Source organism: Mobula hypostoma, chromosome 6, assembly GCF_963921235.1.
Source record: "Mobula hypostoma chromosome 6, sMobHyp1.1, whole genome shotgun sequence".
Lineage (NCBI taxonomy): Eukaryota > Metazoa > Chordata > Chondrichthyes > Myliobatiformes > Myliobatidae > Mobula > Mobula hypostoma.
The window spans coordinates 175,468,898-175,486,215 of record NC_086102.1 but is presented as its reverse complement, the minus strand read 5'-3'; the positions used below and the strand labels follow the sequence as shown (position 1 = coordinate 175,486,215).

The 17,318-nt window shown below is 39.6% G+C and overlaps 1 protein-coding gene across 6 annotated transcripts in view; it reads right to left on the bottom strand.

The window, feature by feature from the left end:
* The window catches only part of pkp4 (plakophilin 4), a 179,678-nt gene that overhangs the window by 92,032 nt on the left and 70,328 nt on the right, over positions 1–17,318 (bottom strand). For 3 of the 6 annotated variants that reach the window (XM_063052287.1, XM_063052289.1, XM_063052291.1), the window contains one exon: positions 15,046–15,083. In XM_063052287.1, the coding sequence (XP_062908357.1) occupies positions 15,046–15,083 (38 nt within the window). The remainder of the gene's footprint in view (positions 1–15,045; positions 15,084–17,318) is intronic. The other 3 variants (XM_063052288.1, XM_063052290.1, XM_063052292.1) reach the window with 1 other exon arrangement.

The window sequence follows — 17,318 nt, the reverse complement described above, 5'->3', positions numbered from 1 at the left end:
TGTTTAACCAATAGACTGGGTTTAGGATCTGGTTTTGTACATCAACCACTGCATTTCTGAATATACGAATGTAACAAAACTTTAAAAGTATTTCATTGATTATGTTGTGGTCAGATGTTACTTTTAACATAAACTGCTCTTCAGTTTGCTGCATGACAGGTCACTCACATTTGTGTCAAGCTACATTCCACCAATACTAGTTAACCTTCCATAAGGTCCCAGCTTTGACAAGACAAGCCATGCACTGATCGTCTTGAATAGACTTCTCCTGCCAAAGAACAAAACTCATATCCATGGTACATGAAGATCTGGGTCATATCTCCACTAGGTTTTATTTTATTCTACAACTCTGCTCCTTAGTAATCGGCAATACAAGTACCTAGGCAATTACTGAAGTTGGCTTTATGGTCTTCTGTATCCTGAATCTAACTGTACATACTCTATTCATTTTGTTTATGTCATCTGTCCCCACATGAATTTTTTTGTTATTACACCCGCCTCTACATCTCTTTAAAAATTATTCAGCATCTTCCAATCATCCAGTGCAAAGGACACTGAAGGGTAACCTTATCGAGGTTTATAAAATTACGAGACATAGTAAGTTTACTCGACTCTGCACTGAACTGAGGCTGTGTCCTGCTCCAGCTGCAGGGATGCTTTTTCATGCCTGTGGACTCACTTTCGTAAACTTTAGTTTTGAATGCTATTTGCTTACTTTTACTGTTTGCATGATTTTTTTTCTCTCTCTGCACACTGGGTGTTTGATCATCTTTTTTAAAAATGGGTAATATAGGGTTTGTTTGTTTTGTGGTTGTCAAAAAGGAGACGAATCTCAAAGCTGTATAAGGTATACATACTTTGATAATAAGCGTACTTAGAATTTCGAGATAGGAAAAATACTCACAGTCTTTTACCCAGAATAGGGGAATTTGAAACTTCAGGGCATAGAAGAATGGTGAAAGGGAAACATTCAAGAGGGATCTGAGGGGCAAGTTTTTCAACATTGAGGGCAATGGGTGGGTGTATGGAACAAACCGTCAGTGGAAGGATTGAAGTAGGTATAATTACAACATGTAAATGACATTTGAACAGGTAAATGAATAGGAAAGGTTTAGCGGGATGGAAGCCAAATGCAAGTAAATGGAACTTTGTTGATGTGGATGAGTTACTCTGAAAGGGCTGTTTCTGTGTTCTATATGTCTTTGTCTTTTATTCCGGGGCCACAGAAGAAAATATATAATGGTGGATTCATTTTGGTTTCATGCTTAAATTCCCATCTGCAACTCAACTGTAGAATTTTCTATGAGCACTCAAGTTGCACGCTTTTTGTCCTTCACAGCAGTCATCAAATTGCATTCCAAAAAAGTGCCATTATCACTGAAATTAGTTGTTGAGAACCTGCTTGAGTGCCACTCACTTAGGATTTAAGGACAGTTTGCTGGATGGCCATCTACTTTATATTATGCTCAAACATATACTGCAGATTGAAATTACTTCACAAATGTCACTCTAGGGACATTTAAGAACTCCACAAACCTCCACCTTCAAAAATGATTCTCAGTTGTTTTCTCTACTTCTTCCCCAAATAGTGAATAAGTAAAATGTGCAATTGTCCATTTAGGTACAGTAGATTAAAAATAAACATAAAAAGGAGAAGACTGCAGAGCTCTGAATGCAGAGGGAATTGAGTGTCCTGGTACATAATTTGCAAAAGGCCGGTAGGCAATAATTAAAATAAAAATTTTTCTTAATTTAATTAGGAAAGCTAACACGACATTATCATACACAGCTAGGGGAATTGAATACACAAGTAAGGATGTCATGTTTCAGTTATGTGTAAATTTAATGAGAGCACATCTGTTGCACTTATTTAAAGATGTTAATATGTTGGATGCAGTTCAGATTTACTGGATGACACTTCGAATGTGTGGGCTGTCTTATGTGGACGGGCAATCCAAAGTAATTTAGAAGTCTGCATAGTGGCTTGATTTTAACATAAAATCCTATGTGATCTCGATAGAATGGAAATGGAGAGGATGCTTCTATTTGTGGAAGAATTAAGAAATACATGTTACCATCTAAAGATAAGAATTGCCCCTTTAAGCTAGAAGGTCACAAGACTTCCTAAGAATGTTGAGGAAGCAAAGCCTTTTAATATTTTTATGACAAAGATATAGATTCATTCATTATGTGCCACGTCGTATGACATAGGCGATCATGGTCTTGACCACAAATGTTCTTGGCAAATTTTTCTACAAAAGTGGCTTGCCATTGCCTTCTATTAGGTAGTGTATTTACAAGGTGGTTGATTTCAGCCATTATTAATACTCTTCAGAGATTGTCTGCCTGAAGCCAGTGGTCATACAACCAGGACTTGTGATATGCACCAGTTGTACATATGACCATCCACCCCTTGCTCCCATGACTTCACGTGACCCTGATCGGGGAGGCTAAGCAGGTACTACACCTTGCCGAAGAGTGACCTGCGGGTTAGCAGAGGGAAGAAGTACCTTGCACCTCCTTTGGTACAGACATATCCACACCCACCACCATAGCTGGATAGAATAGTGAAAAGTATGGGGTGAAAGGATACTGGGTAGAATGCTGTGATCTTACTGAATTGCACAGTATAACTAGTAGGCAAAGCGGCCTATTCCTGCTCAAGCTTCTAATATAAACGTTCATTTGCTCATATTGTGGAGGAAGGGGAATAACACCACTCTCTGAGAACTCTCAAAAGTTCTCTACAAAGAGCTTATGAATAACAGTGCAGATGATTCAACTTCTGCTCCTTCTGCAGTCCCACTTTTCAGAGCTACAAACATTGCTTCCAGTGGAAATAGCAACTATATATTTTGTTTAATTTGATAGGCTATTTTTGTTGCTCACACAAAATGCTGGAGGAAGTCAGCAGGTCAGGCAACAACTATGGAAAACAGTGAATGATGAACGTTTCAGACCAAGACCCTTCATCAGTATTGGTAAAAAAAAAGATGAGAAGTCAGAGCAAGAAGGTAGGGGGAGGGGAGGAAGAAGTGCAAAGTGGTAGGTGAAAGGTGAGAAGGGAAATTGATTGGTTATCAAACCTCTCCTGGTTTCACCTATCACCTACTACCTTGTACTTCTTCCTCCCTTCACCCCACTTTCTTACTCTGACCTCTCATCTCTTATTTCCCGTCCTGATGAAGGGTCTCGGCTCGAAACGCTGACTGTTTACTCTTTTCCAGAGATGCTGCCTGGCCTGCTGAGTTCCTACAGCATTTTGTATGTGTTGCTTGGATTTCCAGCATCCACAGATTTTCTTGTATTTTTGTTGCTCATTGTGTAACCTCCTCCAAAGCAGGGAGGCCAAATAAAATGGATGATTGCTTAATGACTATTAATTCCCTGCTCCATTCTCTCTCCCTCTCTGCCCTCAGTTTCATAAAGTATATCAATATTCATGAAACGTGGCTTGATGAACTCCTTTCAATTAGAAATCGCAAATCACTTCAGTTAATTTTCATCTTTTGCTGACTTATTTCATTGCACTCCAGTTTAGCTCACATCCTATTTATGAGTTCATAAATAACTACATGGGGCAGGAAGCAGAAAGGCTGAAGAAGGACTTAGACAGATTAGGAGAATGGACAAAGAGACAGATGGAATACAGTGTCAGGAAGTGTATGGTCATGTACTTTAGTATAAGAAATGAAAGGGTTGACTATTTTCTAAATAGACAGAGAACTGAAAATTCAAAAATGTGAAGCACAAAGGGACTTGGGAGTCTTCATGCAGGATTCCCTAAAGGCTAATTTGCAGGTTGAGTGAATGGTGAGGAAGCCAATTAAAATGTTAGCATTCATATCAAGAGGTCTAGAAGATAAAAGCAAGGCTGTAATGTTGAGGCTTTATAAGGGCTGGTGAAGCTTCATTTGGAGTATTGTGAGCAGTTTTGGGCTCCTTATCTAAGGAAGGATGTGCTGATATTGGAGAGGGTTCAAAGGAGGTTCACAAAAATGATTTTGGGATTGAAAGGCTTACCATATGAGGAGCATTTGATGGCTCTAGGCCTATACTCACTGGAATTCAGAAGAATGAGGGGGGATCTCATCTCATATGTTGAAAGGCCTTGATAGAATGGATGTGGAGAGTATGTTTACTATGGTGGGGGAGTCTAGGAGCAGAGGACACAGCCTCAGAGTAGAGGGATATCCAGTTAGAATGGAGATGAGGAGGAGTTTCTTTAGCCAGAGAGTGGCATATCTGTGGAATCTGTTGCCATAGGCAGCTGTGAAAGCCAAGCCATTGGGTATATTTAAGGCAGAAGTTGATAGATTATTGATTAGTCAGGGCATGAAGGGATATGGGGAGAAAGCAGGAGATTGAGGCTAAGAGGGAAATGGATTATCCATGATGAAATGACAGAGTAGACTCCATGGGTTAAATGGCCTAATTCTCCTCCTATATCTTATGGACTTAATCTCCCCTCTCCTCTATTTTATTACAGATGAGTTGGACCAAACAGCCTTATTTCTCTGTTGTATAACTCTATGACTCCGTTCATATTTTGCTCCCATTTTTAGATTCTCTGCCTTAACTTTTGCAGAATTAGAAAATATTGCCACCATGATCAATATATTGACCATTTTGAAATCATTTCATTATTACAGAAGGAATTCTGAATACATGCTTTAAAGTAGTTTCAAAATTTGTGTATATTGTGGTACAAACTAAAATACCCGATCTGATTAATGATTATGCAAATATGAATTGGGTTACTGAAGAACTACCTTTAGAATTTAAATTGAATATCTTACATTAGTCACACTGTTAAATGTTGGGCTAAATAATGTATTTGATTTCCTTGTATCAATCATAACAATTTAAACGTTAAACCTTCCTGAGTATTTCTGTGCAATAACGTTCACCAAGAATTTTCAAGATGCCTTAGTCCAGGAAACCACTAAATGCACAGAAATGCCTGACATGGTTTAGTTATCAAGAACAAATACATACATTTACTTCCTCCCATTTTCTTAAAACAAATACTTCTTTCTAAGCAAATACTGTTTGGTCTGTCCCCTAAAACCCTCACTAATTTTTATAGATGCACTGTAGAAAGCATTCTTTTAGGGTGCATCACAACCTGGTATGGAAGTTGTCCTGTCCAAGACCGGAAGAAGCTGCAGAAGATCGTGAGCACAGCCCAGCACATCACACAAACCAATCTTCCGCCCTTGGACTTACTTTACACCGCACACTGTTGGAGCAGTGCTGCCAGGATAATCAAAGACACGACCCACCCAGCCAACACACTTTTCGTCCCTCTTCCCTCCGGGAGAATGCTCAGGAGCTTGAAGACTCACACGGCCAGATTTGGGAACAGCTTCTTTCCAACTGTGATAAGACTGCTGAACGGATCCTGACCCGGATCTGGGCCGTACCCTCCAAATATCCGGACCTGCCTCTTGGTTTCTTTGCACTACCTTACTTTCCATTTTCTATTTATGATTTATAATTTAAATTTTTAATATTTACTATCGATTTGTACTCCAGGGAGCGCAAAGCACAGAATCAAATATCGCTTTGATGATTGTACGCTCTAGTATCAATTGTTTGGTGACAATAAAGTATAAAGTAAAAGTATACTCTGAATTGTAAACCACAAAATGGTAGAACTTTAACTTCTCTGAAAGGGCAATAAAATTTCAATTAACTTCCAGTATTATCAATTTTCAAATAAAATTCAAGCTAATTTGAAGATATAACATGACTTCTGTTTCTTAGATGTGGTGCAACAATGTTCAAGAATTTTTAAACAAAAAAGCTGGCAATAATTGAGAATTTATATATTTGTAGATAGTAATTGATTCTTAGCTGTTTTCACACATGCCTTGCATCAAACTACCACTATAATTATTTTATTATATGAAAATATCCTTAGACACTTTCCAGATGTGTTGACAAATTTTAATCAAGGCACTTAAGAGATGAACTGGTCAGATGTACTTATAACAGACCATTTTGAAAAGAAGAGATTGAGATGGAGTGCTTTTAGTCAGGGATACCAGTACTGGGGACTTGAAACATGCTTGTCAATAGTTGATCAATTTTACTGCTACTAGGTTCCAGAACCAAGATCACCCAGGCCTCAGGAATCAAGCTGCAGAATGTGGATAAATGCTTACATTTATATATTCCCAGAAGCAAGCTCCAACTCATCATTCAGTTGAAAAGAAAATAGGATGACTTTGCATTCAATGTCTGCAATCCAAGCAGCTGCCACCACCCTTAGACATTAAAGGTTCTCAGCAAGATCCTGCAAGATGTGCATTCCTCCCAAACTCAGGGATTATCTTTCAGTGAAGAGATATATCAAAGATGAAGTTCGTCATCATCTTTGATGCACCAGGTTATTTGAGGATTAAGATCACAAATTTGGGACAAAACGTGGTAAGACATCCTAATATCACTCACAGTACCTGTCCGAAATTCACTAAATTCACTGGAAGGATAAGTGAACTAACATCAATGTTCTTTCAGAAGCAGAGAACAATTACTGCTGTGGAACAGATCATGCAGGTTTTCTCCTAGACCAATATTTCCAGCATCAAAGACCTACTCTCAGCTACAAGGGGCAAAGATTTCCAGTGCTGATGCGAGTTGCTTTGAAAAAATGCAATTTGCCACTAACTCATGGGAATCCTTGGCTCATTCAGAAGAATTAAAATCAGTAACACACCTGGTTAGAAATGAAGTACAGGATATGGAGATTACAGATCTCTCAGTGTGTGAGGATTTTGTGTGACCAAAACTCCTTAAAATTTAGTATAGCCTTGGACAGGGATAGAAGCAGGTGGTATTAGCGAATTAAGATACTATTGGGAAAGAACTTGTGAGTGTAAATTGGGAACAGATGTATTTTGGAAAATTGAATAAGGAAACTGTGGAGGTTGTTCACAAAACACAATTGTCCAAGTGCACTCTGACCAATGCCTTATAAAGCTTCAGCATTAATTACATCCTTGCTTTTGTATTTTAGTCCTCTTCTTTTGTATTTTAGTCCTCTTGAAATGAATGCTAACATTGTATTTGCCTTCCTTACCTCCGACTCAACCTGCAAATAACCTTTAGGGAACCTTGCATGAGGACCCCCAAGTCCGTTTGCACTGCTGAGTTTTGAATTGTCTCCCCATTTAGAAAATAATGCACAGCTTTATTCCCTCTGCCAAAGTACATGACAACACACTTCCCTACACTATCAGAAGCAGAATCAGGTTTATAATCACTGGCATGTGACGTGAAATTTGTTAACTTAGCAACAGCAGTTCAAAGCAATACATAATATAGAAGAGAAAAAAATAATAAAATTTAATAATAAATAAGTAAACCAATTACAGTATACGTATATTGAATAAATTTTAAAAATGTGCAAAAAAACAGAAATGTTGTATATTAAAATAAGTGAGGTAGTGTCCAAGGGTTCAATGTCCATTTAGGAATTGGATGGCAGAGGAGGAGAGGTGTTCCTGAATCGCTGAGTGTGTGCCTTCAGGCTTCTGTATCTCCTACCTGATGGTAACAGTGAGAAAAGGGCATGCCCTGGGTGCTGGACATTCTTAACAATGGACGCTGCCTTTCTGAGACACCAGACCCTGCAGATATCCTGGATACTTTACAGGCTAGTACCCAAGATGGAGCCGACTAGATTTACAACCCTCTGCAGTGTCTTTCGGTCCTGTGCAGTAGCCCCTCCATACCAGACAGTGATGCAGCCTGTCAGAATGCTCTCCACGGTAGATCTATAGAAGTTTTTGTGTGTATTTGTTGACATGCCAAATCTCTTCAAACTCCTAATGATGTATAGCCGCTGCCTTGCCTTCTTTATAACTACATCGATATGTTAGGACCGGTTAGATCCTCAGAGATCTTGACACCAAGGAACTTGAAACTGCTCTCTCTCCACTTCTGATCCCTCTATGAGGATTGGTATGTGTTCCTTTGTCTAACCCTTCCTGAAGTCCACAATCAGTTCTTTCGTCTTACTGACATTGAGTGCCAGGTTGTTGCTGCAGCACCATTCCACTAGTTGACATATTTCACTGCTGTACACCCTTTCATCACCCCTGAGATTCTACCAACAATGGTTGTGTCATCAGCAAATTTACAGATGGTATTTGAGCTATGCCACTATATTCCATCTGCCACGTCTTTGCCCATTCCCCCGAACTGCCTACGTCCTTCTGCAGACACACTTCTTCCTCAACACCACCTGCCCCCCCTACCCATCTTTGTATCATCTGCAAAGTTGGCCACAAATATATCCATTCCTTCATGACATATAACATGAAAAGAAGTGGTTCCAACATCAACCACTACAACACACCACTAGTCACTGGCAGCCAACCAGAAAAAGCCCGCTTTATTCCCACACTTTGCCTCCTGCCAGTCATCAATCTTATATCCATGCTAGTTCCCTTAATACCATGGGCTCCTATCTTGTTCAGCAGCCTCATGTGTGGCACTTTGTCAAAGGCCTTCTGAAAATCCAAATAAATCATACCCACTGACTTTCCTTTGTCTATTCTGCCTGTTATTTCCTCAAGGAATTCGAACAGATTTGTCAGGCAAGATTTCCCATTGAGAAAACCATGCTGATTTTGGCCTATTTTATCATGTGCCTCCAAGAACCCTGAAACCTCATCCTTAATAATAGAGTCCAATATCTTTGAAACTACTGAAGTCAGGTTAACTGGCCTATAATTTCCTTTTTTCTGTCTCACTCCCCTGTTAGGAAGTGGAATGACATTTGGAATTTTCCAGTCCCCCCAAACCATTCCAGAATCCAGTGATTTTTGAAAGAACATTACTCATGTCTCCACAATCTCTTCAGCTACCACTTTCAGAACCCTGTGGTGTACTCCATTTGGTACAGGTGACTTATCTACCTTCAGACTTTTCAGCTTCCCAAGTATCTTCTCATTAGTAATAGCAATGACACTCACTGCTGCTGCTGACACTCTGGCATTGCTTGCATTCTGATAGTGTCTTCCACAATGAAGACAAAAAAAAACTTATTAAGTCTGTCCACCATTTATTTAGCCATCTCCTTCCTCATGCCGCTGTAATTCCCTTTACTCCATTGTAATATTGATATATGCAGTTTCAGCTTCTCCTTCTTTAACTGTAGCGTGAATTCTATCATATTATGATCACTGTCTTCTTACGGTTCCTTTACCTTAAGCTCCCTATTCAAATCTGGGTCACTACATAACACCCAATCCAGAATTGCCATTCCCCTAGTGGGGTCAACCACAAGCTGCAGTGGAAAGGCACCTGGTAGGCATTTTACAAATTCCCTCTCTTGGGAATTTCACAACCTACTTGCATATTGAAATCTCACATGATTATTACAACATTACCCTTTTTACATGCTTTTTCTATCTCCCGTTGTAATCTGTAGCCCATGTCCTGGCTACTGTTCAGCCGCCTGTATATAACTCCCATCAAACTCTTTCTATCTATGTAGTTTCTTTACTCTACCCACAAGGATTCCACATATTCCGATCCTATGTCACTCTTACAAAGAGTCACCCCGTTACTTCTGCTTACCTGCCTGTCCTTTCCAATGTGCATCCTTGGATGTTAAGCTCCCAACTATGGTCTTCTTGCAGCGACGCCTCAAGAGATGGCCATGTCACACCTGCCCGTCTCTAACTGTGCTACAAGATCATCTACCTTATTCCATAAACTGTATGCATTCAAATATAGCTCCTTCAATCCTGTATTCATCACCCTTTAGGATTTTCCCCCAAATCTTCAGCATGCATTCATCAGTTAAATTATCCCATTTTTACCCTCACTATCACATAGCATAGGCAGCAGTCCAGAGATTACTACTTCTCTGGAGGTCCTGCTTTTCAGCTTTCTGACTAACTCCTTATATTCTCTGTTTCGTACCTCCTCTCTTTTCCTATCTACAGTACTGTGCAAAAATCATAGGCATATATATAGCTAGGGTATGAAAGACATTTGCACTATACTGCATTTGTCAACGTGAAGCAGAGAGCGAATTTTTAAATCTGATGGGATTCTAGCCATTAAGAATTTAATGAACTTGCATGGTATCTCACAGCTGGGTGTGTCTGCAGTTGGTGCTGTTGCAGACATACCCAGACCTGAGACACACAGCAAGGTCATTTCATTACAAACAATTGACTTATTGATCATTATAGAATATCTCTCTGTGCTCTCTCTCCCTCTCCTCTCCCCTCCCTTTATCCCCAACTATGATTTCTCTCTCTTTGCCCCCTTTCCACTCAGTCCACAATAGAGACCCTTATCAAAATCTTAGGGTGTGTGTGTGTGTGTGTGTATTAATATATATATCCCTAAGACATTTGCACACTATATGTCATTGGTACTAATATGTACCATAACTTGTGGCTGTTCACCCTCCCCCTTCAGAATGCCATGGATCTGATACGAGATATCCCTGACTCTGGTACCTGCGAGGAAACACATCATCCAGGGAATCTCTTTCAGGTCTACAGGATCTGCTTTCCACTCCTCTGACTATGGAATCCCCTATCACTACTGCACTCTTCCCTCCCCTCCCTTCTGAGCCACAGAGTCAGACTCTGCACCAGCGACCTGGTCGCTGCAGCTACCCCTGGTAGGTCATTCCTCCAACAGTATCCAAAGCAGCATACTTGTTGTTGAGGGGAATGGCCACAACAGTACTCTGCATTGGCTGACTTATACCCTTTCCCTCTCCTGACAGTCACCCTGGTACTTAGGGGCGATAACCTCCCTGTAGCTCCTATCTATCACCTCCTGATTTGGTTGTATGAGCAAAAGGTCATTCAGCTGCAGCTCCAGTTCTTTAACACAGTCTTTAAGGAGCTACAGCTCAGTGTACTTCGGGTGACTGAGTTCAAGAGCCATAAGGTAATGCTGCAGTTCTATAAAAACCTGGTTAGACTACACGCAGAGTTCTAGTTACCTCCTTTTAAGGATGTGGAAGCTTTAGAGAAGGTGCAGAGAAGATTTACCAGGATCCTGAATTAGAGAGCATATCTTATGAGGATAGTTTGAGTGAAGCAGGATGAGAAGTGACTTGTTTGAAGCGTGCAAGGTGATGAGGCATAGATCTAGTGGACAGCCAGAGTCGTTTTCCCAGGGTAGAAATGGCTAATACAGCAGTACATAATTTTAAGGTGATGGTAGGAAATTATAGGAGGGGGGATGTCAGATAGAGGATTTTTACACAGAGCTATGCTGAATGATGTGTGTGATCAGCATATTGACCATGTTTGTTCTTGGCAAATTTTTCGACAGAAGTAGTTTGCTATTGTCTTCTTCTGGCCATTGTCTTTACAAGATGGGTGACCCCAGTCATTATCAACACTCTTCAGAGACTGTCTTCCTGGCGTCAGTGGTCACATAACCAGGACTTGCTGGTATGTGCCAGCTGCTCATACGACCATCCACCATCTGCTCAGATGGCTTCACAGACCCTGATCAGGAGGCTAAGCTGGTGCTACACCTTGCCCAAGGGTGACCTGCAGGCTAGTGGAAGGAAGAGCAACTTACATCTCCTTTGATGGAGACTTACCTCTACACCGCCACCCACTTTCTTTATACCTTTGGCAACTTTTCTTCAGCATACACTTACCCTGTTTCCTCTTAAAAGACACAATGGAATCTGCCTCCACCACATCTGCAAGCATGCCAGTCCAAATTCCAATCATAGAATGCATAAAAACATTATTTTATTTGCTTCCCCTTTTGTCCCTATGACCTCCAATCCTCAACAACTCCACCAAAGCAAACAAACCTTCCACTCTCTCCAAACCTCTCATCACTTTCAGTGATTTGTGCACATCAACACTCAGGTCCTTCTTCTCCTATAATCTTTTTAGAACAGTATTCTTCAACCTACATTGCCTTTCCTCATTTTAAATTACATCATGCTTTTCTACATTAACTTCATTCGCTATGCAACTGTCCATTACTTCAGATTGTTTATTTCATGTTACGAATATCACATTCCCACGTCAAAATAATGCAAATTTTTCACATGGGCAAATTTACAAGTTGTGGCTCTTTCCTCTCATCCCACATCCACCCAAGTGTAGATCACAGAAGAAGCACTGACTCTAGTACTGATCCCTGGAAAACACCATTATTCACTTTTACCTAGTCTGAAAAAACACCATTCTTCATGACTCTCTTCCATCTGCAGCTTATCCTACTGCACTTTCAAGATGCTGTTAATAAAACAAACTAAAAATAGTGGAAATCTGAACTAAAAAATGCAAGTATGAGGAAATCTGCAGATGCTGGAAATTCAAGCAACACACATAAAAGTTGCTGGTGAACGCAGCAGGCCAGGCAGCATCTCTAGGAAGAGTTACAGTCGACGTTTTGGGTCTCAGCCCGAAACGTCGACTGTACCTCTTCCTAGAGATGCTGCCTGGCCTGCTGCATTCACCGGCAACTTTTATGTGTGTTGCTAGAAAATGCACGCTCTAGGAATGATCAGGTTAGTAACATCGGTGGAAAATGAAATAGTTTTAGGTGTGAGACATAAACAGCTGTCCTTTCCATCGCTGTTGTCTTGACTTGACGAGTGCCTTCAGCATTTTCTGTTTATAGTTCATTGTCATGCTACCAATGTGCCTTATGTAATATGCTTCAACTCTTCTGATAGGTTTGTAATATTGCACTTTGTCATCAGCATTTTGAAGGTCTACATCAGCTGCATTGCTCTTAGCATCTGTTAGCTCATCATAAAATTGTAGTTGGTTAACCACAATTTGCTAAGTCTTAAAAAATCCATGCCATCCTGCCTTTAGTTAATCTATTTTACTACAGGTCACTATCAATCCTGTCTTAAATCCAAGTTGTTTATTACATTTGCCTCAATGAGTTAAGGAGAATAGTGCACTGTTTCAAAGTTATAACCATTCCCTCCTCTACCTCCTCCCCTTTCTCCAGCGAAAAATATTAAGAGTTATAGAGTTACACGGTTTGTCCATGCTGACCACAATGGCGATCTGATCTATTCCCATTTTGACTCATATCCCTCAAGGTCTTTTCTAACCTTGGATTTATCCAAGTGTCTCTTAAACATTATAATTGTTCCCAGCTCTGTAGCTTCTCCTCGCAGCACTTCCTTACACCCAAGCACTATGTAAAAATGTTGCTCCTTTGATACTTTAAAAAAAATCCCCCCTCACCCTACATCTATGCACTCTGATTTTTAGACTCTCATACCTTGAAAAAAAGACTGACCATCCATTATTTACTCCTCTCAAAATCCTATGCCCAGGGAAACAAATCCCAGCCTATTCAGGCTCTTCTTAAAACTCAAGCTCTCCAGTTCTGGTAAAATCCTAGTAAAGCTTTCCTGCACCCTATCCAGCTTAACGTCCTCCATTGCAGCTGGACATTTTGAACTACGCACCATTTAATGTCTGATATATAACAATGTCAGTTATTACTCTTGGGTCTACTACTTTTCATGTCATATTCTCATGATCTGGAGGATGGGATTGATGGCTTTGTCTTCAGATTTGCAGATGATACCAAGATAGATGGAGAGGTGGTAGTGTTGAAGAAGCACGGGTCTACAAAAGGACTTGGACAGATTTGGAGAATGGGCAAAGAAGTGTAGAGAAGCGTATCGTCATGCATTTTGGTAGAAGGAACAATGGCATAGACTATTTTCTAAACGGGGAGTGAATTCAGAAATCCGATGTGCAAGGGCACTTGGGAGCTCTAGTGTTGGATTCCTAAATGTTAATTTGCAGATTGACTTGATAGCAAAGAAGGCAATCCAACCTTAACATTAACTTCCGAATGACTAGAATATAAAACAAGGGTGTAATGGTCAGAACACACTTGGGAGTATTGTGAACAGTTTTGGGCCTCATATCTAAGAAATGATGTGCTGGCATTGGAGAGGGTCCAGAGGAGAGTTAGAAGAATGATCCCACAAATGAAGGATTAACAAATGGAGTGTGTTTTATGGCTTTGAGTCTGTCCATGATGGAATTTTGAAGAATGAGTGCTGTCTCAATAAAACATACTGAGAGAGCGGACATGGAGAGGATACTTCAAGATGAGGAGCAATTACTTTACCCAAAGAACTGTGAATCTGTGGACTTCATTGCCACAGTTGACCATGGAGGCCAAATCACTGGGTATATCTAAAGTGGAGGTTGACATGCTCTTGATTAGTAAGTGCGTCAATAGACAGCTGGTGGTGTAGTGGCATCAGCACCAGACTTCAAGGCACATGGCCCTGGGTTTGAATCTGGCCAGCTCCTTGCACGCTTTCCATCTGTGCTGGGTTGAGCTTTGAGCTAGCAACTAGGCCTCATAAAAAACAATCAAATGCTTACAGAAACAACAAAAAAAAGTCACCCAATGTGTCACAAGGCACGAAAAAGTATAAATGCGTCAAAGGTTATGGGGAGAAGACAGGAGAATAACAGCGAAAATAAATGAATGGCAGAGCAGACTTAGTGGGCTGAATGGCTAATTCTGCTCCTGTCTTATTGAAAAATTAGACTGAGGTTGCATAATCATTGCAAATCGTTTGACTCTTCACTTGAGAGGTAATCTGTTAAGAGGATTGCTTCTGCGTTATTGAATCTTCCAAAGTTGATAAGCAATGGGAAGCATTACTATTCTGCAAATTAAGTGTAAAATATTTTGACTTGGATAGGCAACCAGTGTTTTAAGAATCACAGATTAAATCCAAAATATGTGTAACTACAGCATATTTAAAGACTGAATATAAATTGGCACCAAAACCTTTGATGTTTCCTTGTTCCCATTTTGAGTTCAAAAAGTGATAAACTTCCTTTGCCCCATTGCCCATAATCACCTGTAGAGATATATTAAATTCTGCAAACAGCTGAAGCCAGGTTAAAATGAATGCATGCAACACACAGGTCCAACAATGAAAATTTATTTTTGCAAATTATCAACTGCATTTCTAAGCTACAAGCAAAAACAAAATTACAAATACAAATCACATTTTGCCAATACCTGTTGGCCTCCAATGGAAGGATTTTTCGGTTGAGCTGCTGGGAGAGGTTGGGGTGGAGGGGAAAAAAAAGAAAGAAATTCATTCAAAAGGCATATTACAGTTTTAATGTACCATAGGAACTACACATATACCTGTATTATTGAATTCTAAACTGAGGACCTTTTTGAATGTTAAAAGTTCATTTATATTCTGGGATATTTAGATTTCTATATTTACATGAATGAAGCTCCTGGATTTCAATTAAAGTTGTTATTCAACATCTGCAAAAAAAAGGTTCACCAAGAAATATATAAGAGGTCAAAATAACATTCATTTCTTGTAATTTCTCTTTGCAACTTTTTTCCCTATTTTGCTTTCCAAGGTAATCCCTGTCACTTGACCCATTACTCCCTTCTACCCCATCACTTTCTTTGTTCTCAAGGGATATGGGGAAAGTGCAAATATATATAGTAACATCACAGAGAAGCTAACATCTCAATCAATGGAGGAAAAGAAGACTATAGGTATACGTTTTCTTGTTTACTCATTATTAAATCTTTCCTTGTCCCTATACATATTCTAAACATGCAACACAGACCTTTAACAGTTCTAATGGAAGTAAATTCTATCTGCTGACTGACTATTTTCTACTTTTACTTCAGCACTCAAAGTATGACAATAAGAAAAGATTTCTATTTTTGCAGAATTAGTGGTAGACGTCTATGTAATGTATTAAAATGGATAATGCTTCGAGTACACAATCCTGAGATGGACAAAGTGAAAATCAAACACTAAAGATGCTGGAAATCTAAAGTGAAAACATAATCAGCGGGTCGGGTCGTGTCTGTGGGAAGATAAGCAGAGTTAATGTTTCAGGTTAAAGAACCTTAATCAGACAAAAGAAGCTTGTGAAACTGCAAGGAGGGTGGGGTGTCTCTGATAGAAGGAAATCTGGTGAGCATGGAGACAAACTATAAAAAAAAGGTTATCTGATTAATGAGTGAATGGAAACAGAGAGTGAGAACATAGAAAGGGTGTTGCAAAAATGCAATGCTGGAAGACATGACTGACAGGTGAGGTCAAGCAAATCTTCCACATCCAGACAATTCCTAATACTGATTTCTACAATTTCAGGTAACTTGGTTTCTCTGTTGTACATCTGTGATATTGGTTCACCTTTTTTGTTTCCTCCTCCATTCTCTTTATTTTTTCATTTTTGCCCTCTGGATTCGGAATAATTCAATCTGATAAATATTATAGAATCCATTATTGGAAATTTTTGGAAAGCTAATATTAACTTATGAAACATGTCTGGAATCCACAGAAACAAAGTTATCAATGTGCACAATCACTGTTGCATTTTTCTTTCCATCAGGAGCTAAGTGTTGGGTATACAATGGGTGCTCAGCACAGAAGTTCAATGACTCCCATTTGATAGAAACACATCATGAATACATAATATACAAAAAAAAACATCTTGGGATTGCGTGAATTGCCTTGATTTTAGAATTTCATCCTCAGAGTTTTATATGTTGGGTTAGAAAAGGGCAGCCTTCAGCCTTCAATGAATAAAACACAGAAAAGCTGCCTGCTGTCAGATGTTTCAGGTAACAGAAAAGTATATAAAAGGTGTCAATAAATAAAACATAATATATAAAATATATAGTACTATACAAGGAAACAGTTACAACACATTGTGCACTAGCTGAGGAATGAAACTAAAAGGAACCTTCTACACTCAACATATCCAACTTAGTGCAGTAATCAAGTTATAAAGAAGGCAGAGCCATCTATCCCAAAGAGCTCCAATAGTCTTATCCAGCAGACTTCAAATTTAGTGTCCAGTTTGAGGCTCCAAGAATCAAAATCAGGTTAATACCGCTGGCACGTCATGAAATTTGCTGCTTTGCAGCAGTAGTACATTGCAATACATAATAAAAACCTATACATTACGATACATATATATAAAAATTAAATAAGTAGTGCAGAAAGAGATGAAAATAAGACATAGAGGAAGTGTTCATGGGTTCATTGCCCATTCAGAAATTTTATGGCGTAGGGGAAGAAGATGTTATTGAAACATTTGAGTGTGTGTCTTCGTGCTCCTGTACTTCCTCCTTGATGGTAGCAATAAGAAGAGGGTATATCTTGGGTAATGGAGATTCTTAACGATCGATGCTGCCTTTTTGAAGCATCGCCATTTGAAGGTGTCAGGGATGCTGGGGAGTCTTGTCCATTATATTGCTGCCTGAGTTTACAATTTTCTGCAGCTTTTTCTGATCCTGTGCACTGG